Source organism: Copadichromis virginalis, linkage group LG14 (genome assembly GCF_057382275.1).
Source record: "Copadichromis virginalis isolate Kocher_CV1m ecotype Utaka linkage group LG14, C_Virginalis_male_GT1.1, whole genome shotgun sequence".
NCBI lineage: Eukaryota > Metazoa > Chordata > Actinopteri > Cichliformes > Cichlidae > Copadichromis > Copadichromis virginalis.
In genome coordinates, this window is record NC_140631.1 from 35,848,472 (window position 1) to 35,873,712 (window position 25,241).

Consider the following 25,241-nt stretch of genomic DNA (forward strand, 5'->3'; position numbering starts at 1 on the left):
AGATTCTCGGAACAGTGGAAAGTTGCTCAGCCACTCATGATGTCAGCCTTTTATCTCACTCTAGTTGGGCTAATGTTTAGCGGGGGATAGGCCGTAGGAGGAGAGAGCCATTAGGAGAAAGTGGTCGGAGGAAATAAGCAGCAGTGGGAGTGACAGGGGCTGTGGCTTTTAAGGAACTATTTTATAAACATAGTCAGTCAATGCAATTGCACTGAACACTGTGATGGGGAAGTGAGAGAAAGAAATGGAAGCAAAATGTGCTTTTTCATTATGGTAGATACATGTGATGCCTAAGACATGAAGTGACATCGGTTATTTGGCCTGGACAGAAGAAGGAGATGATTTATGTTCACACCTCAGCGCTGTGAAGAGAGATTGTTCCATTATTTTGGACGTACAGTAAGGTGACTGCTTTTACAGACCAGTGGCTGTCAAGTCATGTGAAATAAATCAAAATGTGCGAGTCTAACTTTGAGGCTAGGTTGACCATCACAGGGGTCAGGGTTGTGTAAAGATGTGCAAATGATTCATAGTTCAATATAAAGTTAGGAATGAACTTGCAAACTGTGTGAGAGAGCAGTGCAAAGGCTTGCATTCTACAAGCTTGTTCATGTGTGATCTCACCAAGGGAATAACCACAAACAAGCTGCTGTACTTTCATTTTATGCCTTTGCGTTGGCCAGGAATGAAAGCATGGCTTGTGGCAACAAACCCACACTGTTCTTTGCAGTCAGCTTCAGCCTCAACAACATGTCCACTGTGGAACCAGGATGCCTTCAAGCAACACCCCTACTGGTATCAAAAGCCTGTATGCAATAGGTTAGTGAGGACTGCATTATACGTATCAGGTTTAAAGTAATCTGATTATAAAATGGGTGAAGGTGAAATATATTAGATGCTGAAAGTTTGCAGCTAGAATTTTATCGTGCAGTGCCCTTTTCACAGCACAAAAAAGTTTATTTTTATATTAAAATGAAGTGAAATATGGCATGGGATAAAGTATTGTATTATTAATGTGGTTTTCAAAACGGGGAATCTGTCAAATGTAGTTTGTGCTAATTAACATAGTTGGATACAGAAATAGTAAATGTCCAATATGTCTTGTTTTAATGAATATAAACTAACTACTATAGAAAACTAAAAAGAGTTAATACCGTTTAAGATCACAATTGCAGAGCAACACATTTGTTTATACCCCCTACTAGCCTCATTAATTAGGGGCAGGGCACTTCTCTTGGTAGTGTCACATTTTACTTTTAATTAATGATTTACATACTGTAGTGAAAATGAAGGGGCTTAGGAGAGGAGGTGAGCGTGTCAGAATACATGAAATATCCTGCGCTGTTCAGCTACTAATTGCACATGTAGGTGGTCTCTTACCTTCGCAGCGCCGATTTGCTCCTTACGAAATTTTTCCAAAGGAGTAATCAACACATCATCTGCATTCTGAATCTGAAATGAAAATCATAAGAAAGCAGTGATACAGACAGACGTCAGTTTGACTGAAAGATAGAACCCGAGTCTTCAGACTATTTCAAAAAGAATTATTAGAAAGAAAATATCACAAAAATGTAATCTGGCAGGCATTCACTTTTTTAACAATAAGCTTGGTCTACAAATGTGTCCCACAGGAAATTATGGAATCATTCAGCTTAAGTCGAACACAGTTGAAAATACATGTGGAAGATGGAGCAATCACATTTAATAATATTTCTTAAGCCAGCGACAATGAACAATGTGTGACTGCACGGAACCGAAATGAGTGCAGCAGATCTATGAGATAAAGCACTCAACAATAGTCTTGCAAGGCAGACAAAAACGGAGCCTTTTTATATGAGCTTTGATGCACCAGTATTGTCAAATCTTGGTGAGTTATAACACAGTGCAGCAGCACAGCTCTACAAGTTCAATTGGCAATGCATTAAAATTTTTGAAGTATGTCTCTACATACTGGTGACCTCTTCTGTGACCGGAAAAAAGGTCTCTGGAGGAGTCACTCCGCTTTTATTCCAGACAGAAACTGAAAAGCTGAGATACACTGTGTCAATTACTGTCTATGTTGAACTGCAGGTGAGCAGTTCAAAAAGGTGCCATTAAGGTGCTTCTGAATTTTCTGTGTATGAGCTTTCACCCACCACTGGTGGAGCACAGGAAGCACTGCCATAAATGACATGCCTCTAAGGTTGATTTAAGGTGTTATTCTGTCCAGTGATAAACTGAGGGCTGGGCTCTATGATACATCTATGATAACAGCACTAATTTAGTGGTGTCAGCTCAGAATGACTATCAGCTTCCCAGCTACAGTCCTCTGAACACAGACTTTCTCGAGATGGAGTCTTTGTTTTGAACCATTAATCATAGCATATTTTCACTGTCTAAAAATAACCCTGTCAGCTCCGAACCCAACCAGAATGAGTGACTTGAAAAGGAAGATGCAATCTCTTTAGCCTGCAGTGTTTTCATTTTCCCTTTATGATGTGGATGTTAAAATCTTGTAGAGTAAATATGTAACTTTTACTTGTTGTAATAATGCACTATGATTACACTACAGTCACAAATTTTGCAGCTGTTCAAAAGGGCTTCAAATGAAACCCATGTTAAGCTTTAGAGCTGATTTTTTTTTTTAAGTTAGCCCCTGTAGTAAATGTCAAGAAACGAGAGAAGAAAACTGTGTCATGGTCCGCGGCCTGGCGTCTGAGGTGCTGATGGGATGCCCACTCCCGTGGGCGTGGCCGCTGACTCCACACCTGCATCCCATCCCAGGCGATCGCCAGGTGGACCATTTAATCCTGCCCAGCCTGCTGCTCCACGCCAGTCCGTAATCGTCCTTCAGCGATCACTGCTCGGCGTGTTTTGAGTCACCAGCCTGTCCACCTGCCTGTCCAGAATTTGGATCACCATCAACCCCAGCCGCCTCGCCCTTTCTGGAGCTTCTCCCCACGGACCCTCACCCCTCCCTCCGGTTCCCTTGGCCCCGCTATCATCCCTCCCACGGTCCCGCTCTCGGCGTTTCCTGCGCGATTCTTCTCCCGGTCCCTCGGTTTCTCTGGTTCCGTGCGTTTTCTCCCTTCTACTCTCCCGGGACACTCTCAGTTATAATAAAGTTTATTTTTTCTCTCGTACCGCTGTGTGTGTGTTCTGCTCCTGGGTCCAGCTTGTGTGTTGAACTTCGGTTCTTGACAAACTGTGTTTTAATTTGAAAATAATTGAATGAAATTATCGTGTTATTGTGTTACAAGTAATTAGCAGAAATCTCTCTTTGTATATGTTTATGGATGTAGCTTTCTAACCTAGCTTGCCAGCATTAGCTGATAACTTAGCACTCTTGTTAAAATACAGCCCCCTTTGGCTTAAATAACAAAGATGGTGACAGTAACTAGGGCTGTGCGATATGACCAAAATCTCATATCCCGATATTAAGACATCTATCGTCCGATAACGATATAAATCACAAAAATGTAACATTTTCTGTAAATTCTGTGAATCTCGGGCAGCTCGTCTTGTGTGAAGTGTTTCCAGCTGGGCGTCGTGTACCTGGAGTCGAGTGTTTTAACCGATGCATGAAACTATACATTTTTAGACATAGGTTGTAACAGCCGCCGTTTTCTTTGTGAGTATTTATTACACGGCGTGCTGCGGGGAAAAGCCTGTTCTGTTTGAGTCTAAGGTTTATTTTTTAGCACCAGGCGGCTCTTTTTTGCTTCTCATCTGTAAATACTCTAGATCTTTCACGTGATTCAGTTTATTTTGAAAAGTCTCAACAGGATCTTGAGCTTTATTGTGAAAGGTTTATGTGGAAATAACGACAACGCATAAAAACAAGCGCTTATCTGTCTGTAGTGTGGTTATATTAAATATAAGAGAGAGCGAGAACTTTAAGAAATTAATATAGCCACTACAGTGACCATCAAAATAATGAAAAAATATTGCAATAAACAGTTCATTTTGCGACACCACGAAACAAACGATAGCGTAAAATGCAACGATAGACGTTTTTATATCGTCATCTGATATATATGGTTATATTGAACAGCCCTAATAGTAACAACACTAAAAAACAGAACAAAAACAGAACAGACTTCAAAACATAAAATCAGAAACCAATAACATATAAAACAAATGAGGAGTAGCTCAAGACTTTTGCAAAGTACAGTAACTTCAAAACCACAACATCTCGAAACTTCTGTTTAATACTATAATCAATTACTCATACAACATACAGCATTCCAGCAAAATGTTGTGATTACTCAAACATAAATGAATAACAGCTTGTCCCTCTCTCATATATTAAACATGAAGGGAACAGATGAGGATGAGTAGGTAAGCCAAATTATTTTGTCAAGACAACTAAAAATAGGAGGAAAGACAAACCATGAACTGGTAAGGGAGTTGGGGGATGTACTGTAATAAGTCTGATTGTGGTGGCTCAAGCTAGCATCTGCCCAGATTTAAGGTCTCTGCTGCAAAGGTTTTCATGCCAGATACCACAGGGCACCTTGAGAATCTATTGTTCAGTAATCTTGAGCTTGTGTGTTTTTTTAACTACTCTTTTTGACTCAAATAACATTTGGGGGAATTTGAAATAATTTCAGGTTATATTAAAACAAAATTGAACATTTTAACCTATTATTTAGTCTTTAACCTTCATCTAAAATCAGGTGCTTGATGGAAATTTGAAGTAGGAAGTGCTTTACATATAAAATATCATCTCGCAACCTGCAAAATGATTCATCACCAGATGGGGTTTAAAAGCATGATGGAGCTCTGTAAGATAAATCAAGTCTCTTTGGTTACAAGTAATACTCCACCAGAAGCACAGAGGACATTTGATGGTCATCAGATCTGTTATATAAAAAAATAATCTCTTAGCTGTTAGAATCCTCCAGTCGTATTGAAGTCGTTGTGTTATCTACCGTCTCAACAGCAAGAACGACACTTTTTTCATGTTCAGCTAAATAGACAGGACAATTAAATACACAGCACTCCAGGCTTTTGAGATTATGATCTAATATTTGAAAGCGACTGAAAGCAAGATAAAAATACCAAGTTTGTTCTTCTCTGGATTTCTGAGTCGATGACTGTTGAGTTTAATTGTCCTTGAAGGCGACTGCTACCTGAAATCTGACAGGATTTAGATATAATAGGAGCGTGATTACTTCTTGTGTCAGTTAATGCATATTACATTCAAAGCAATGGAAAATACATTTAAAATGTTCAAGATTTCCGATTATTATCTTCCAATAAGCTGATTCAGACAGTTAAACTTGAAAGAGGCCATCTTATTTAAGACTCAATGGATTACTTTCAAACTGGCATTGTGCCGAATGCCCTCAGCAACAGCCTCTCTCAACAGGATTAAATCCATATGAGCGAGCACAGTGTGATGCTTGAAAGGATGCAATAGCGCTAAGCAATTTCATTATCAGATAGGGAGAGGAATGTCAATGTGCTGTATTTCCCATGCTCCTGCTTTTACCAGTCTAAACATCAAGCAGATCAAAAGTGTTACTCTGAGGTTAATTTGCAGAGGCCGACCAGAATGCCACCAAGGCCAGCTCAAATTGAATACTGTGAAGTGTACCAATTCAAATTTTCCCCTTTCAAACACATCTTTAGAACCGATTTAAATGTGAATATCAACTTTAAACCCTTTGGAAACATCATGTATCATTCATCTTTCCCTTAATAAAAATATTCTGCTGGATATCAGACTTTTTTTAAGTTTCCTCTTTAATCTATGTTTACTGCAGAGAAAGCCTGTAAATAATCATTACTTAGGCCAGCTTTTATTAGAAGAGCACCTCTCATGTTCACCTCTATGACTTACAACTGCTGCTAAAACACATTTTGGGTAAAACCATTTCATATTCTATGCAAATATTTATATTATTTATTATGTTTCAGATCGTCTAGAATGGCTTAAAGTGCATATCTCGTGGCCGTGGTTCCTTGGTTGTGTTGGTGCATTTCACTTGCAGTTTATAATCACTCTAGCATTAAACTGTATATTGTGCCGTCTCACCGGTTTCAGTATGTAAGTCTATAACAGGGCAGTAAATAACTTTTATAGGCTTTTTGCCCGTTCCGTTTTGACAGCGTCCTCACAATGAAACTCCAACTTAATACACCTAAAGCCGTGCTTCTTCATTGCAAATCAACTGAATCGCTTGGTTTTTGAATACACACAAACTCACCCACATGCATACACACCGGGCTTGCCATTTTTCTCTGGCTGAAGAGGCGTCATAAAAGCCCGCTCGGCCACCGTGCTGCACTATCTTTCAAATGAAAAAGCATATTTCTGTTTGTTGTTGTTGTAGCAGTTTCACCCTCACGCACACTTTCCAAGAAAATGTGGCTCCAGGCGGAAAAAACAGTTCTGTAAAAAGCCAACTGGGCCCTGACAAGAAGGTGTTTTATCGGTGGGTGCTTGCAAGTGAAAATCTGTCAACTGTGACAATTTAGTAAAATCCTGTGACAGAAACAGGTCACAATTTTCCAGAATGGTTAACATCTAACGAGAAAAATACAAAAAACTTCCTAATTTTAATCTGTTTGATTTGTTTATTATATATTATAAGAAAGAATCATATCAATCAGCAGATTTTGGTCAGTATCTATTTGTTATAATATAACAAATAGATACTATATATTCTAGCAGATTCTAGTTATCTGCTAGAATAGCAGTCCTTCTTCCTTTGCAGCACGAATAAGTCTCCTGGTGATAAATATTAAGTTATTGGCTTAACTAAGCATGCTTACAGTGGCTTTCGTTCTTGGAGGTGATTTAATTTTCCCATTTAGGTTCCCACCTTTGTTTAGCTGTCAGTTATAAATGGTCATCTAAAGCCTTTGGGGCTGAAATGAAGCTAATTTGAATGTATAATTGTGCAAATTTATTAAGCGTAAAAACCAGTAGAGAAATACTGCTGATGACTATCTGAGGAATGTTAACAAGCACTGCTGGCGCAGCCTTTAAATGCAATAACATGAGTGGGTGTGCCTTACATGAAAAAAGACTGCGTGCTAGACGTCTGTACTTCTTTGTCCTGAATTGTATTACACCTAGTAACACCCGGCGGCATCAAATAAAAATATCAGCAACAATAACACCACACCAATAACCACAGTGATAGCAGCAGCAACCAAAAAGGAATTAGTCAAACTTATTAAAGATGCGGAAGCAAAGCCCCCAAAACCTAATTAATACAGTGCGTTAAATGCATAATAAACATTATCGTCCGTATCATCATGACAAAATAAAACTTTCTATTTCATGCTGACAATGGGATACAACTGCAATAGATATGCGTGTCTGTCATTCTCTCTGCAGATTGTTTTGCAGAGAAGGTGTGCGTGTGTGTGTGTGTCAGGCGGGTAACAATCTCGTTGAGCTAAATCTTTATCTAGTGCAGCAGTGGCACCTGCAGCAAGCTGCAAAGCTATTCTTCCCTAACTTTTATGAGCTATGAAATAAAAGCAAACCTACTGCAGACAAAGTAACACAACAGTTTGAGAATAGATGTGACACGTTTGCCCTACACAAATGTGATTGGCGAGTAAGCTGTTAAGCAAGGATATAAAGAAACTGCTGAAATGGAGATAGTAGCTGGTTTGTGGGTCCCATGAGGATTTTCTGTTGTTTGTTTTAAGCACAGTTAGAGACTGCTTGACCTTTCTTGCTACCAGAGTTTGAGGCTGCTGTGATTGCTGTCTGCACACATTTATCCCTATGTATCAAACAGTCTGCAGGTAAAGAGCTGCAATATTAAAAGAGCCACAAAATGGAAAAGGTTTTTAGATTTTTATAAAGTGGTGATAAACAGATATTCTTACCTAGTTTTCATGAGTAACATTTGGGCCTTACCAGTACCTTAAAATATGAGCAATACCTGGAACTCAAAACAATAATAAAATCTATAACACTTTGGCAAATCTTACAAGGTTATTTATACATTATTGTAAATTAATTTAGAAATTGCTACTTGGTAATTAAAAAGCAGTAATATTTATTCGTCATAATAACCGTGTGTCGAAGCCTAACTAGCATACTAAATCTTAAAAGACCGTAAAAGTTAGTACACCTGGCAATGAGTGAGTGAGCATCTCAGGCTACTCCCACACGTACATGGGTATTTTTGAAAACGGAGATTTTCCGTTTTCGTTTTTTTAAAAATCCCGTCCACACGTAAAAGCCAAAAACGAAGGAAAACGCTGCTAGGAACATGCCAAAGCAGCAGGTGGCGCTATATTCCTATCTGTGTAGAAATGTTGGCCAATCAGAAGTCAGCCTGCGTGGGAAAGAGTAAAAAAAGATGGCGCATAGAAGCAGAACTGAGTCCTATGTGTGGAGGGACAGTAACTGTGTGTGTATATGTAAGCATTTAAACACTGCAGAAAGTAAAATTAACAGTAACAGTATTTTGTCTTCGTCCGCCATTGTAGAAATTCAATTCACCGAAACAATAACCTGACACACAGTGTGACGTCAAAAAATGTGCACACCTTTGATGCTGCGTCCACACGTAAACGCAAAAACTGAGTTTTCAAAAAATATCCACCCTGGCAGGAGTTTTTAAAAATCTGTGTTTTCAGTGACCAAAAACGCCGTTTACGTGTGGACGAAAGGTGCAAACACATAGAAAAATCTGCGTTTTCAAAAATACCCGGGATGTAGCCTCAGACTACGTCCACACTAATGCGTTTTCGTTTGAAAGCGCATCGTTTTCTCTCCGTTTTGGCCTTCCGTCCACACTGAGACGGCGTTTTCCTCAAGGAAAAACGCAGCGGTTTGAAAACGCTCTTTTGAAAACGCATACATTTCAAAACGGAGACTTTCTAAAACGATGACGATGAATTTTAGGCTACGTCCACACGTACCCAGGTATTTTTGAAAACGCAGATTTTTCTATGCGTTTGCACCTTTCGTCCACACGTAAACGGCGTTTTCAGTCACTGAAAACTGAGATTTCTAAAAACGCCTGCCAGGGTGGATATTTTCAAAAACTCCATTTTTGCATATACGTGTGGACGAGAAAAACGGAGAAAGCGCAGCGTCAAAGGTGTGCGCCTTTTTTGACGTCACACTGTGCGCCACGTTATTGTTTTGGTGAAATTAATTTCTACAGTACTGTTACTTGTACTCTCTGCAGTGTTTAAATGCTTACATATACACACACAGTTACTGTCCCTCCACACATACCACTGGGTTCTGCTTGGAGAGAGAAAATGCTCTCCATCAGATGAATCAGTGACCTTGTTTTACTCAAGTGTAACATACAGTAACAAGCAGAAAGCATAAAGATAACAAGAGCAATGAAGAGGAAAGAAATTACACTAGTGTGTTATGAACTGGTTTCAAAACAGTGACAATCTTCAACTCTTTCAGGTTATTTCTCTGGTTTCTATCACTCACTGCATGATCGGAAGTCACAACTTCCATGCACCAGTACCAATCAATATGGCCTGCTTTATGAGAAAATTGGTTTTGGGAGGGGGGGGGGCTATGCTGTTAAAGCATTATCATTACTTAGCACATTATTTGGAAGTAAAAAGTAACTGTCACAAGAAGGAAAATGAATCATGAAATAGGACAGATTCTTTACTTTGAACATATTTTCTTTTCCAAGAAAATATCCTAAAAGTATCCCAAAGTGGGGATTTGGGCTACTCGTAGGGCGATCGTGGCTTAAAGAGTTGGCAGTTCGTCTTGTAACCGGAAGGTTGCCGGTTCGAGCCCCGGCTTGGACAGTCTTGGTCGTTGTGTCCTTGGGCAAGACACTTCACCTACCGCCTGCTGGTGATGGCCAGAGGGGCGATATGGCAGTCTCGCTTCTGTCAGTCTGCCCCAGGGCAGCTGTGGCTACAACTGTAGCTTGCCTCCACCAGTGAGTGAATGAATAGTGGAATTGTACAGCGCTTTGAGGGCCCCGAAAATCGCTATATAAAATGCAATCCATTATTATTACAAAGTCTTGATATAAACCTCAGTAGATTTAAGGAAAACATCTAAAATTAAAATGACATTTATCTATTGCAATAAAGAATTTCAGTCAAACACTGCATGTGGAGGATTTCTTAAACAAATAACATAGCCATAGCATGCCGGCATGTATTAACCAGAGTGGGTGATAACCAGAGAAATTTTTGCTCATACTAACTGAGGTTTACTTTAGCTTTGGGGCGTGTAGCACAACGGTTTGATGATGTTCACTCCAAATACTTTTCAGACTTTCATTAAACAAGCCACCATGAATGTGCCTCAGAACAATGACTGCCTTTATTTCACTGTGTTGTTTCAGGGTCAACGGGACATTCCTCAGTTCACAGGCCAGCACACAAGCTACCCACATAGCAGAATTACTGTACTGTTAAATCCTGGGAAAACAGCAGCAGCATATTGCTCACCACAGACACACTTTTTGCATTTAATGTCAGGCAAAGACACAAAATATGTATAATTGCATGTCTGTGAATGACTTGTAAACCAAAGGAAATTCAATATGGGGAATAAATGCATCACATGCAGCTGAGGGACTATTAGGGAATGCTTTTCTTTAATAAAGGGGGAAATGAATTTGAGAAGTGTATTTCCCTCTCTCTCTCACACACACACAAATATATATATATTGACATTGTATACATTGCATTTTAATGCTCTTGATACTCCTTTAAATAACTGTGGAGGAGTAGTTGCAGTCTGGAAAATTTAAGAATAGACTCCAGCTCCAGTCTTGCAGTGGGAAGTTGGGCAATTATGCTGCCCACAACATACCCGTCTTCTTCTGTGAATGTCTGTTGGCTGCTATTCTTCCATCTCCAGATTAGTGTCTTCATAAAGGGCACAATGACAGAACAATAAACCTTGGAAGTTCTTGATAGTGGAAGAAACGCAGGCTTCCAAAGGAAAACTACTTAAGCACATGGAAACTCCACACAGCAGTGACAGCAGACACTGAGCTACTGCGCTGCTTGAGTTACTGTTTCAAAAGGTGACTAAAATATTTGGGCTATTTATCTACTGATGTGTTTATGCATGCCTGTTCTTTAAAGTAACTGCAATTCAGTTGTTCCCAACCCCCAAATATATTATGCTGCTCTTAAGGTAACCAAAATATAAAAAAAGAAGCAACAACACCATGAAAACTCAATGTGTTTTTCAGCGCAGCCTTATCCCAGGGGACATGGATATCACTCCAAGAGCCCCAACATCAGGGCACTGCCCTTCTTCTCCTTAATGCCATCCATGCTCAACAATGCTGAACCTTCTCAAACCATGCAGAACTTTAACCATTTTCACTATTTCTCTGATGGTTGGAGGGGAATTCAGGGGAATCAACTGGGGAATAATAGCAAAAATCTTTTTACCAGGATAGAATTTGGGAAGTTTTTAAGAGGAATAACACACTTGGGTAGTTGACAAGCCAATCACAAGCCACAAAGCAAAAAGATTTTAGGCCTGGCTGCCTGCTGAGCCAACAGACAATATAAAGCTTCATGCTTGGCAAACCCTGCAGAAATTGTGCTACTGGTAAGAGTTTTGTCCAAGCACCAGAGGCAACTTAGATTTAAAGCACGCTAGGTAATACTCCAGAAATGACAGGGACCTTGATTTGAGACATGCATATTTCCTCTATATCCAGTCTGAAATATCTACATTTTTAGTCACTCTCATCAGTCTGTGCTTTTCTTACAGATTCAGTCCAGATGTGATGGAGGGGTTCTTCCTTTTTTCCCCCCACAGCCAGCTTCTGAAAGTTTTCAACTGCTCTGTCTGAGCATGACAAGTTTTTTTCTATTCTTTTTACTAATGTGTGGCTGCAAGCACATCTGTCTGCTGTAATCTATTAGGGGAAACAAACCTGCAAAATAGAAACACCATCTGGCAGTGATTGTGGTTTAACAATAGCAGAGAGTCAAGTCTCAGCTGATATATCTCACAATATTTCATGGTTTGAGCATAGGATAGTCTCCTTGTTAGGAAATGTTTCATACATTTGGTGAACATGTGTTGGCTTGAGATGTGCTAATTAAGTTCTGAAGACCAACTGCTGTAAAGACTGAGATGAAACTTTCTGGTTATCTGTACTTTTCTCCTGGTTTGTCTCAGTCAGATGCATAAACTGTGACAGTGGATCTGGAAGAGATTCAGGGAGTTTCCTTTTTGTGCATTGCCACACAGTAACAGTGAAAAGTTGACTGTGAATTAAAAGCTGTGAAGTACTTTTTGTTGCATCTTTGTAGTTCAGTGTGAGATACCTGTCTGCTATTTAGACTTCGACTACAATAGACTTTATTAGAATTGCAGTTAGGCTCTGGTTTATTCTGCTTCTATCGGTGATTTTCACTGTGGTCAACTTTTACCTAATTTAATTAAATGGAAAGTCATGTAACTGTTTATTTAAGGTCTCACAGCTGGGGAAGCCAAACAATGAGACAGAGGGATATAATATCCCTGAACATCCATAAAAGGCTATAGGGAAAATTCAAGAGGACTATAAATGCTACAAAGAACAACATGGCGCATTATTTTTAAATGTTAGAAGTTTGAAAGCACCTAAGGACTTACTAGATCTGATCAGCAGCCAGACTGAGTAACTGAGGAAAAAGGGCCTTGGTCAGACTAGATTAACCGAATGGTCGCTATAAATGAGATCAAAATTTCCTTTGGGAAAATGGGAGAAACTTACAGAAGGACAACCATTAGAGCAGCACTCCATCAATCAGGCCTTCTGGTATAATGGCCAGGCGGAAGCCATTCATCACAAAAAGGCACATGACAGCGTGCTGGTAGTTTGCCAAAAGGCACATGACAAACTCTCAAACCATGAAAAGAAAAGCGCGTATATGCTGAAAATATAATTTCACAATCTGGCCGCAATTCGCAGTCGTCCCCATAGTCAAGCATAGTCTTAGAGGCAGTATCAAAACGGTGCCAATGTTTGGCAAGTCAGACACGTTTTACATTTTGACAACAATAAGCATACCAGGAAGAAATCACAGGACCAGCTTTTCGAAAACTCTGTAAAAGTCCTGGAGTATCTCAGCCAGAGTCAGGAGAATCTCTGGAGAGGCCTCAAGGTTGTTATCCACCAACACTTTCCATCAAACTAGGTAAGCTAAAAGAATTCTGCCAAGAATAGGAGAAACCAGAAGAAAGCTGTTCCAAGCTTGTGGCTCATTCCAAGGAAGACTAGAGTTTGCGATTGCTGCCAAAGGTGAATCAACCAAGTATGAAGTGAAGGGTCTGACTGCTTATGTAAATGGGTTATTTCAGTCTTTTGAGTATAGCCTTACAAAACACTCCAGCTGTTTAAAAAAAAAATACTGTGGAGTTGTCATATCGAGACTAACAAGAAAATTATATAGCTGTGATATCAGCATAAAAACATGGTAGAAACTCGACTTTATTTTATATTCATTTAATCATTTCAAATAAAAATGAATTCATTATTAATTTTTAGCTGAGACCTAAACTGACTGCAAGTTTAGATAATCTAAAGGGTTTGATATTAAACCCTTTTTCTTTTATTCCTACATAACTGGCTTGTTGCCACCAATATGTTGTTTATAGCAAAACAAGTAATTTAATAGCTCTATAAGCTCTGTGGTGTCATTAACCTTTTTTCATCAGCTTTTATACTTGACTTGAAAGGTGTTTACATTCTGGGTGCTACAGCATTCATTTTTTGTTTTGTGGTCATCTATGGATGTTTGACCTTCTCTGTACAAAAATGATGTATGCTAACAGTTTGAGGGCAGTTTGTTTTTTATTTGATCTGCTACAAAAAAAAGAGTGATTAAAAGACAAATATGACATTCTTGGACTCATCAAAGCTTTCCGAAAGCATTTGAATGGTCATTCAAATCAAATCAAGACGCTATTGTAGTGGAAACTAGGACGTATATATCAATCAGTGAACTTGGTATAACCAGTTTGGCTCTATAAAAATGAGCAAAGTACTTGTTGTAGCTTACTGAGGAGCATCATTCACAGTTTTATGCCCCAAGTCATGTGAGTCATTTAAAGTTTCCATTTCATATATAGGAGCAATGGAGAAAAAAATAAGGCAGCATTCAGTTCAAAGTAAACAAAATCCTTGAATAATCTTCTTGGAAAATGATATCAAAAAGTCACTTTTACACACCACGGGGATTTAAAAAATACAAAGTTTATCTAAGGCATTAGTTACATTGCACCTGTGTCCCAAGAGATTTAGAATGCACACAGGTAAAAAACAAGAAAGAAAGAAAACCATAAGAAAAAGCGTTTCTTCCTGCATCACATTACAATCAGCTCAAAGTGCAGAGATCAGAACCCTGTTTCTTGCATATTCCAGAAATCTGAGGAGACAGAAGACTGCTAGGTGAAGAGAGGCAAGATGATGCAAAGAGGATACTTTTCAAGCAAGTAGGGGGGGAAGTGTGTGTGTGTGTGTGTGTGTGTGTGTGCTATGAATATGTTTTTACTTATTAAATCTATCAAAGATGAATGAAGTGCTGCATCCCATAGCTTCTTTGCCTAGCCATAGCCGCTTTGATTTATTAAATTTACTTCTATGACTTTGGATTCTCAGCTGTGCCGTCATTTAAATTCTCTTATCCAGTTCAGCTTGTCTCTGCTTGTCATTTTGACTTGTTTTTGTTTTTTTCACCATTTTGAAATGACACGACTACATAATATTTACATATTAATGCACATGCAAACGTGCTTTAATATGTATCTGTCCTGTCAATTTTTAATTTTATGTCTACAGTAGCACTAGTGTCAGCTTCCTAGTATTTGTGTTGAATCCTAATAAATGCACAGATAAATTATACCCTCTTTGTCAGCCCCCAGATGACCACCAGCATCCCAGAGGAAGAGAATTACACACAAAGATACAAAAAGCAATAAACAAACAACAACAGTGCATGTTTATTCAGGAGAGGACAAACCTGTATATATAACCTGTACAAACCTTAAGACTCTCAGTGCATCCAAAACACATTTATTTCCTTTGATATTTCTAACTAATCATGCAAGAAGCATTTATGCCCACCACTGATTCCATCATAGCCCAAGATTTTCATTTCTAAGGTTACACTGGTGTTTCACACCCACAAGTTAATATACCGTACACACACATTTTGCTGTATTTCATGCTACCACCTATGCACCCATACTCAGTATCAAGTTTGTTAGAAGTGGTGCTGCAGGCACACAAACAAGCAATTATGACTACCCGTGGTATATGAATTTAAATTAAGATACAGAAGACTTTGGCACTTTCTTCGTTGCATTAATGCTCTGTATATGCAGGTGTCTTAATTAGAAAGCTCTGCATCACTTCCTGAACTACTTCCTAGCTCAGAGCAACACAGGTGTCAGAGCTGCTGCATTCTCTTATTCAAGCACAAGGTCATGACACACCAATTAAGGCAATAGTGAGAAAAGTCAGGCACTCCCAACATTTGAATGCACTAGATAAGCATCCCTCTTCAGCATGTGGGTTTCTTAACACATTTTCCCCCAAATCTAACAAAGTACTTAGAAATGTGAAAAGAATCAGCAGCTTATTTGTTTTATTTATCCAGGCAGCTAATCTCGCCAGATTAAGAATCACTTCTATGAGCATATTCTGGGCCCAGACAGTGAAAATTAACTTTGTAAGAATTTTGATGTGGTGTGAAAGCAGACGAAATCTCCACGATCACTATTCAAATACAAAGCTCTTAAACAGTCTCCTTCTGACTCAGGGCCTGCCTGGCAACCTCACTAATGAAAGGCCTGCTGCTCTTTATTAGATGATAATTATGTTTACGTATAGAAAATGCTCTTTGGATGTTGCATCAATGCAACATCCAAAGAGCACATGGAATAATGATTTATCAATTGTTGCTTTGCTAATGACTCAAAGCAAGAAGCCCTTAGCCCTTGTGCAGGTTTTTCTCTGGGAGCTCAGATTAGTGAAACCACCCCAAAAACAAGCCAAACAAAAAAAGCATGCTAGCTTAATGTTGCCATTATCAACCCAGGACAGGCTTGCAAAACAGCTTATTTATCTCAAGAACTCACTTCCTGGTTAAACAAAAGGTTAACCTTGGTTAAAATTTCCGATGCCAGTGAAATAGATTGGCAATAATTGACTAACTGCGAAGAAGATGCATGATCTAATGCATTTGTAAGCATCTGAGCTTTGGAAAAAAAAGAAAAGAAACATGTTTCACAGATGACATACATTTATTAATGTTACCTTTATTCTTGTAAAATGATTAGGATGACACAATATTCCTTAAAGGTATGTAGTCTAACGAGAGATGACCCATTTCTTTAAGTGCAACTCTTTCCATCATAAAATTGAGTTGTGCTTTGAGTGTCAGCTGTGAGATTCGCATTCACATTCACTGAAACTCTACATAATTTTAGAAATATATTGCAAGCCTATCCAAGAACATAGAAGCATGGGTACAGTATAGCCATGTCCATCCATCCATCCATCGTCTAACACTTATCTGATATGGTAGCTTGTAGCCCATCCCAGCTACCTAGCGTGAGAAGTGGGGTGTGAATGTGAGGGTGAATGCTTGTCAGTATAGCTGTATATATGTAACCACAATAACCACATATTGTAGACATGCAAACTTATGTGAGATCTGTACCTTAAACTTCAGTGAGCTATCTCAAATAAAAGTTTTGGTATCAAACATTTACTCTCTGCAGTCTAAAAAACGTGGCAGTATAAAGTTTGTAGATTCCTCCGTCACAGTGAACACAGTTCTAATGAAAATGTCTGAGGTAATTGCAAAACCTGTAACTGCTAACCTACAGCTGGTCACATTTGCATATCAGACCTCTTAAATCAGATGTACAGCTGAAGTATGTAGACTAATGTAATTGCTGCCTTGAGACATCTCTTAGTGCCACTTTCATAAACAGCTACTTTTACCTTTAAATGCTAGACACGGGATATGTTCTTTTTCTGCATGAAAACATCGACTCAGGGGAACTAACAAAGTTGTAAAACTTAAACTTTAAAGATGTGCAACTTTAAAACAAATAAAGTAAAAGCAAAAATACTACCAAGCATTTTATGTTTCACTGTACTGTTTATACTCTACAACTGTGCTTTCTAACCGTCTAATCCACACTAGAAAAACCATGCATGGATAAGATGACGTGGAGGTGTGCACAGACAAATACTCTGTTCCTTTCAACAGATATCTCTATACTGTCATTAGCCAAAAAATTAAATTATGACAAACACACAAAAAAACGTGTCTGCTGTCAACTGCTTATCCTCCAAGAAAAAAAAAAGCCATACTGTTGGTTGAGGTGTGTGTGTGTGTATGTGTGTGGGCTCAGTTCTGCAACATTCTCACACCAGGTGGGGCATAAGCCCCTCCCTCTGGCCCCTTCCAATGCCCTTGCCCTTTATGTCATGCCTGGTTTGTCTGCAGGCATTCAGCGGAGTTGGAAGCCTTTTTTTCTGACCTTTAGACCAGCCATCCGGAGCCATAACTGCCACTTTTTGTACCATGCTAAAAAAAAAAAAGCCAACGATCTTAGTTCAAAAATCCATCAAAGAAAATGTGGGGCTTTAAATTGTTTTGCCAAAGTTTCTCCATTCCGTTGCCGTTTTAATGTATTTTCATATTACTACCTGTATCAATCATTATGTTATGCTCTGTTGACTTCCAGTCATCTGAAACCTATAGGAAAAATGTTTCTTCCAAGAATAAAAACCTCTAAAGAATGTCAGTTCCTATAATTCAGTAATAGCTTATGTTCTTATAAACTAAGTTAGTAAAGCTGTGTAACTAGAGACTGTGATGCTCTGGTCAACAGGTTAATGCAGATCTACTAAGTACTCAGTATAAGTAACAAATCAAATTGATTTCATTATGGTAAAATAAACAGCTACTGTTCCATTTTGCTTTTTGTGAGCTGCAACTACATCAACTAATCATTAGCATTGCGGCAAAACTTTATATGACCACCCACTGCAACCACAAACTCACTGATATTTCTATCGTCTTGATTGACTACTATAAATTCCAGACACAAAATCCATGTTTAAAATCGAATGTTTGGATTTAGCAAAGCAAACAGATTAAAAGTGAACGTACTTTCAGCACGCAAAATAAAATAAGAGGAAACTATTAACTAGATAATTGGCAATATTTGCTTTAGTGAATGTGATTTTGTTTTATTGTTGTATATCAAGTTATAAAAATCGCTGTCAATCACCGGATGCAATAAAGACTGCAGCGCTTCTGTTTGAAATCTTAATTATGGTTTTGTTTGGTGTCTAAAATTGGATTCTTACCAAGCGTCTTCTTTCCTCTTCAACGGTGTTCAACAGCTGCGAGAACTCTTTGAATGACTGGGCTGAAACAGAATAAGACATATCGGCATATTAAAATGTTTGGTCAATATATATATCAGTATGTATGAGTCCCCATTTCACAATATATTCACAGCTGAGAGAGTACACACAGTGAACTGGGCTGTTGACACAGTCACATGATTAAAAAAATACGTAAGCAGAAAAAAAAGCATAGCCGTTAAACGTCAGCTGGTCCTGGCACCCTACGAGCACTGGAGAGGCGTGATGCTAAAATGTTTATTTGCACTGCAGCTTCAGACCTTTCAGTGCAGTACATTTTAGAACCTAATAAAAGCATGCAGCTGTCCAATTTAAGCCAAGACCAGCAGTAAAAAGAAAGGAATAATAAACCAACAAAAAACAATACTTCAATTGAACCCACTGATTGCTTCCCTTTATTTTCTCCCACAGCTAGGGTTTGCAATATAGTGTCACAATACAGGAGAGACTGATGTGATAGAGATATGTTCCTGCCATCAGGGTTATACTTCAGTGGCTTATATTACATTTTGCAGGGCCAGATGAATTCAGCATACAATGCATCGAGGCTTATCTGACACAGAACTGTGCCTTGATAGCTTTACAGCTTCATTAAATAGAAGGCCAGATACAACGTGGCCTGTCTTGGTCAGCCCCTGTGTCACCCTATGTCTAGCCATTTAGCAGCGGTCGAGCTGCTCTGCTTGCCAACACAGTAACATCATTATCAACCCCGACAGCCTGGCATAGGGACCCATGCATCATCTTAGACACTTTGGTCCATTTACACACCAAAGCTTTTAAAGACCGGGGAGCAATGATTTTGTGCCAGTGATCCTGCAGGCAGGCTGGCCTCCTATTAATGCTACCAGTTCCTCTATCAACGGTGAAAACCTCTCAGGGGGTAAAGGGCACAGCTGGAGCCACTGATGGGACAAGATTAGACTGTGAAGAAAGGAAATGGGAGTCAAAGTGGGGTTATAACTTGCATATCATTCACTGCTAAGTGGAGGGAAGGCAATAAACCCGATGAATCACTAAATTAAATAAAGTTTAGTACCTTAGGAACAGATGAATTGGGAAGATAAGCTTTTTAAATGTACATTTTTCTGCACACTGTAGCTAGACAACAACAAGAGCTGTATGTTTACAATAAATTTTATGTGCTTAAAATGATGCTTTTTCTGTTCCATATTTAACATTTCAGAGCTGGATTTTTGCTCATCTCACTTATTCCACATTTGAACAGTTCTTGTCGACTAAAGGATTGACCTTCTATGAGTTGGGGCTGTAACTTTTCTAAAGATTTAAATTTCTATAGCCACATCAATCTTTTCGCCCCATTCTGGCTTGGAATGTGAATGTCACTGCAGGAAGTCATAGACTGAAATCAATAGAAGGTCAGATGAACCTGTCTGGCAGCACATACAGGATCCCAATGTTATGTGGGGAAGTAAGGAGCATCAAAGTGAACTATACCAATACTGCATCAAGATCATGGCTGGCATTCACACAAGGGTCTAGGTATGTCAGTCAGAAAGTTCAGTTTCATTGATGACTAGATTGATTTCAACAGGCTGTTTTTTTCCTCAAATAGTAATCGTGGCCTTTTCTCCCTGACATGGTGAATGAACCGAGTAGTATTGCAGGAAGGATACTGAAGACGTGGACACAAAATCACACAAACACTATTTTGCATTTTCATTTTTACTTTGATCCTGATTAAAGGCTGCCCAAACAAATTTGCCAACGTCTATAAATAACACAGTACACAAATTCTTCCCAACACGTGGCATGAAACTGTCATCAGAACCATTTCTCCTGTGCCAGTTTCATGCATCGCCAAAAAGGTTCAGTTACAGGTGCGCTGCTAAAACATCCATTGTTGAGTCTAAGATGATCAGATTCTTAATTACAAGGGAAGTCAAGGGAAGGGTCTCTAATTAAAGTGTGCTTGATTCTAATGAGGTTTAGATTTGGATGTGGATTTTTCCAATAAATATAATTGGTCTCCTGCACCCATGGCCATCACACAGTAACAACAGCTTTGTGAGGGGAAAAAAGGACTATTCATTTTGCATTCAGATGAACATTACAGCCTGTAGAGGAGGTCGATATCTAGTCTAGCCCTCACAGATGGACAGTAATTCAGCAGTCTACAGCTCCACAGAGCGAAAGACTCAAGCTGGGGATAATGAGCAGTGCAAAAAACGGAGACGAAGAGGAGGCCAAACTGGGAGTCATGCCCATTAGAGCCAACGAGGCCCTCTGCACAGCTGCTTTCATATTCCTCTTGGAGGCTAGGAGGTTTGCACCTTCATTAATCTCTGACACTGATCACAATTAGTCCCTTTGATCTCATATAGGCTTGAAAAGATACAGGAAAAGCATCATAAGCAAATCAATAGCATTAATTATACATGCACAGCAGACAAGCTTAACATCCATACACAAAGCCAAACCCCATTCTAAGATCACGCTGGATTATATTTGAAAAAATGAACAGCATTAGTGTTACAGCATTTTCTTTCTTCGTTAATTACTTTTACTAATATACAGGTTAACTATAAACGAATCGTTTGAGCATGTGACCTTTACAAGACAAGTGCCCGCATGATACATGTGGGGGCGCAGCAACTGTTTTCCCACTGAAACTAAAACATAAAAGAAAAATCAGATAAAAAAAAATCTGATTGATGTGATGCAAGAGATGAAACCTTAGCAGGAGATGAATACTCTGTGCCTTGTTAAACTGGACTCACCGATGTTCACCTCATCATCTGTCTCTGCATCTCCTATGCACTCAAACTGGAACTCCTGCAGAGACTGGGAGAACTTCTGGACGGCAGCAGAAAGATCTGGAAAATCAGATGGGCTGAGCATCAGATGAGGCATACCACAGATGAAAAGCACACTGAAGACACATGAATCAAATTTTATTGTACATTATAAAGAAAAATGTAATGTAATTTAATGCAAATTTAATGTAACCTCCTTGGACTATACACAATAACCATTTCGCAGACTTTGCTTTTGCACTAGATTTTACTTTATTTTGCTTTTCCACTTTCACAAAATGGGAACAAGCAGATGCATATTGCTGAAAACAAGACACACTTCGGGCAAAACATATTCTGCTGTTCCACATCAAAAAAGTTTAGTGGACACAGAGACAAATTACTGGTTTCTGCTCTGTTGCTGCATTTATTTCAGTTCATATAACAGATCTTTTTGCCAATTATGAGCAAAAGCCGTGTGCCCCATCCCTTCCCACACAATAACTGGAAATAGATTTTGCAACACCTGGTAAAGGGTGCCAAACTTTTGCTCCCAGAACTTGTTGTCAAAGCGGAAACAAAGCAGAACCCAGGACAACAGCTACAAGTTCTATAAGTTGTACTGACGTGTGGATAGTCAAATGACAGAAATTTCATATGGTTATACCATATCAAGATAACCACCACATCCAATAGCATTGCTTTAATTATTGTAAAGTTGCAAGGAATTATTTCCCCGGGCACCACAGCTGCATCATAAAAGATCAGCATATAAATAGGCCTAGTTTTTATCTTATTAATGGGCAACAATTAATATTCAAAACAGACAAAAGTCAAGTCTTTTAAAATCAACTGCTCTTTTGAACACAAACTAAATGAAAACATTCATTAAACAGCCTTTATTCAGTTTTTTGAAAGGCTTTCTTACATTAGTAGGAGGCAAAAAATGCTTCTAAAAGTATCGTATGGATGAGATAGATCAATGGTTTGTTCATGCGTATGTGTCTTTGTGTTTGCCTGCACGCTGAAGTGTGCTAGTGAATGAGTAAGTGTGGTCTGTAAGCCTTTAAAATAGCATGTGGTGCCTTCAATTAAGAAAAGTGAGCATCTTAACATTCTGAGAACTGAGGATTGACCTGTGCTTTGATGCAACGTTTCCTGTTGCTGAAAAGAGGTGTTCTCATACTGTACATATTAATAATAATAATTCAGTGTCCAGCCTAACAGCCCAGGTCAGTGGCTCAGAGTTTTACTGACCCATGTACATTTTTACTGGCATGCAAAAAAAGGCCTCTAAATTCATTTCTACTGCAAGTCTCCAAGTCATCAAAGGAAGGACTCTGCGTCAAGGATATTTTTAAATTGAGTTATTCAAGTTATTCGATAAATCACTGCAGCCCTACTACTTCTACAGATATAAACTGACAATAGCATAAAGCTTGACAATTCATAACAGCAGATAACCAAATAATGGACTTTTATGAACTGCTGTCTGTCCATGTACACACCCACTGACAGTCACACATTTGCAATATTTACTGGTGCCTGATCATAATACCTGGATCTGAAAAAATAAGCCCAGATGAACTGCCTAACCTTTGTCTCAAAAATGATAAAGCCCACACAGAAAATACAAATCAATAGAACAATTCCACCCTTGGATACTCCCCACTGCTAGGTATAAATCTATGATTTTATTGTATTCTACAGTTTAACTTGATCAAATGTCTTTTTTGACAACCTCCAGAGAGTACTGTCATTTTTTGTACTCCAAAACCTTCCAGCTATGAAAACACAAGTGCGTGTGACTGCCAGTGGAAATTTTTGAAAATATTTAAATGAGCCACAAGAATTTAACAATACAGCAGGAGAATTTCATAGTATTTTTTTATATGACAACAGTATCTATAAGCCTTAGTAATAACTGCTGATGAATAGAAGCAAGCTAAAGTCCAATAAAGATTGGAGGCATATTTACAAATGTGGCAATGAGAAACAAAACACCGCAGCTTAGCACGTGAACTGGTCCAAATATGATCCAATAACAAAGAAAATTGATTCAAGCTGCGGTCAGAAAGTTACAAGGCTGACGTCCTGCAATCATTGTTAGAGTTGCAGGCAGCACAGTTGTAAGCTCTTTGTCTCTAAAATTTGTATGCATAAAACTACAAGTTTATGAACAAGTTTACTTCATACAAAGTATTATACCTTTGACTTAATAGCAATGAGCCAGAAGTAGCCAAGAGCAATTTCTCTTTGTTTGGATTGATGAGTCAACCAGAGTGTAACATGTCCAGTCAAGAATTAGAGGTGCTTCAACAGTCTCTGATCTAATGCTCTCAATGGGAAAAAAAGACTAGGTTATCATTTCCTGAACCCTACCTGCCTTATATAAAACCTCCCACTTTCTCTTTGATCCATGGAATAAAGAAAAGAACTAAATGGGAACAGACAGACACCTCACCATGAGTTTAACTTCTGTTGCTGCTTAAAAAAAGTTGCACGAAACGATTTAATAGCTGATTAATGTTTTTTTTATATCTACATTTTTCTGCCTGCCTTGTCAACAGTTTTCAAAAGTTTATGTGGGATATTAAAAAATGTACTTAATTTCCCCAATTAGGCTACATCAACTTGCAACTTACTATTGTTTCATTTTTCTCCTCCCTCAAATAACAGCTTGGATGAGAGCTACACAAAAATTCTCCATATTTTCACACATTAAAAGACATACACACCTTCACATTTACACCAGGGAGTTTTAAACTGTTGGACGAAACAAAAATAAACAGTACTCAGTTAAAATCTGGTTTCCATCTTACACACAGATGTACACTATAAACCAATGATATGTATGGTAGAAATCAGGGCGTTGATTCAAGAGAAGATCTAATTACAGTTACAACTGAAATCACAAGGAGGAAAGAAATGCAGCAGTTTTTTTGCATTTAATGAAAGGGTCAGAGTAACTACAGTGATGACGTCTATAAAGCTAACCGAGCGCATGACTCACTTATAATTGTGGGCCAAGTAATGAAGCTGCATAGACACCAGAAGAGTTCTTATCCATCTTCTTATTTGTCTCTTTGCTGTAAGAATCTATGCCAACCAATCAAATTGACTGGTTTGTAGCTCTGAACACCAACTGGGGGCAGTCACTTCATTTTAATGTCTACTTCTTGAGCATGCCACGATGCGTCAAACTTAACTTTTCAATGAATTCAGTAACTTCTATCTGTGTGTTCGGTGGTTTACTTAATAATCATTCATCTGATCTTCAGACTGAGGAAATTCCTGTGGACCCAAGTCAGTCGACTTTTAAGTATAAAAAGTATTTCTGGTAAAAATCTTTCATTTACCAGTACTCCTCCACTCTGCGCTTTCTGTGGGGGGAGGGAATTACAGACGGGTTGACACAGGCAGTGGAGACAGAATAAAAGGAAGTGCATCCATAAAAAGCAGGAAAAAAGTGAAGAAATTCTCAGACTGAATGCCTAAATGAAACAGGAACAAATAAATCAAAAGACGTGAATACAATATTTTGTATTGGAATATGCTCTGTAAAGAACGACTTCAGTCACACCCTCGTGTCGTTGGATTAGTGATTGTGGAGGAACCTGGTAGCTGCGCTAAACTGCACAGTCATGTTATAATTAGATGCAATCTCATGTATGCCATATATGGCAATGAACACTGCTGCGTATATCTGTATATATGTGGCAGTGTTTATTGCATTTTTCAACAACTTTTCATCTAATCTACTTTACCCATTATATTGTTAAACTTTGGCTCTGCTCCTCACCAGAACAAGTACCATACAAGTCAAGCTTTTAAGGAAATCCGGTAAACTGCAGCCCTGTCACCAACATTAACAAGCAGCAGAAACAGCACAAAGAAAATTGAAAGTGATCATATTATACATTTTAGAAGAAAAAGGTATTGCTAAATAATGTTCAACATTTCTGCTTATAATTAGTAGCGCTTGCATCTGGTAAAAGTGCGGGGGTGTCAAGGTCAAGATATGTCAACTAGTCATGTCAGCCTAATTGACTTGCCATCATAACTAGTCCTGATAATCTTCAGGTTAAGCCTTAGAAGCATTATGTAGCCAATTGAA

General features: G+C 38.7%; 1 protein-coding gene across 2 annotated transcripts in view; it reads right to left on the reverse strand.

Moving 5' to 3' along the window:
- arhgap42b (Rho GTPase activating protein 42b) overlaps nucleotides 1-25,241 on the reverse strand; it is an 80,374-nt gene that overhangs the window by 34,451 nt on the left and 20,682 nt on the right. For both annotated transcript variants that reach the window (XM_085430660.1, XM_085430659.1), the window contains exons 2-4: nucleotides 21,110-21,205; nucleotides 18,309-18,370; nucleotides 1,381-1,452 (exon numbers count right to left, since the gene is read on the reverse strand). In XM_085430660.1, coding sequence (XP_085286786.1) covers nucleotides 1,381-1,452; nucleotides 18,309-18,370; nucleotides 21,110-21,205 — 230 coding nt within the window. The remainder of the gene's footprint in view (nucleotides 1-1,380; nucleotides 1,453-18,308; nucleotides 18,371-21,109; nucleotides 21,206-25,241) is intronic.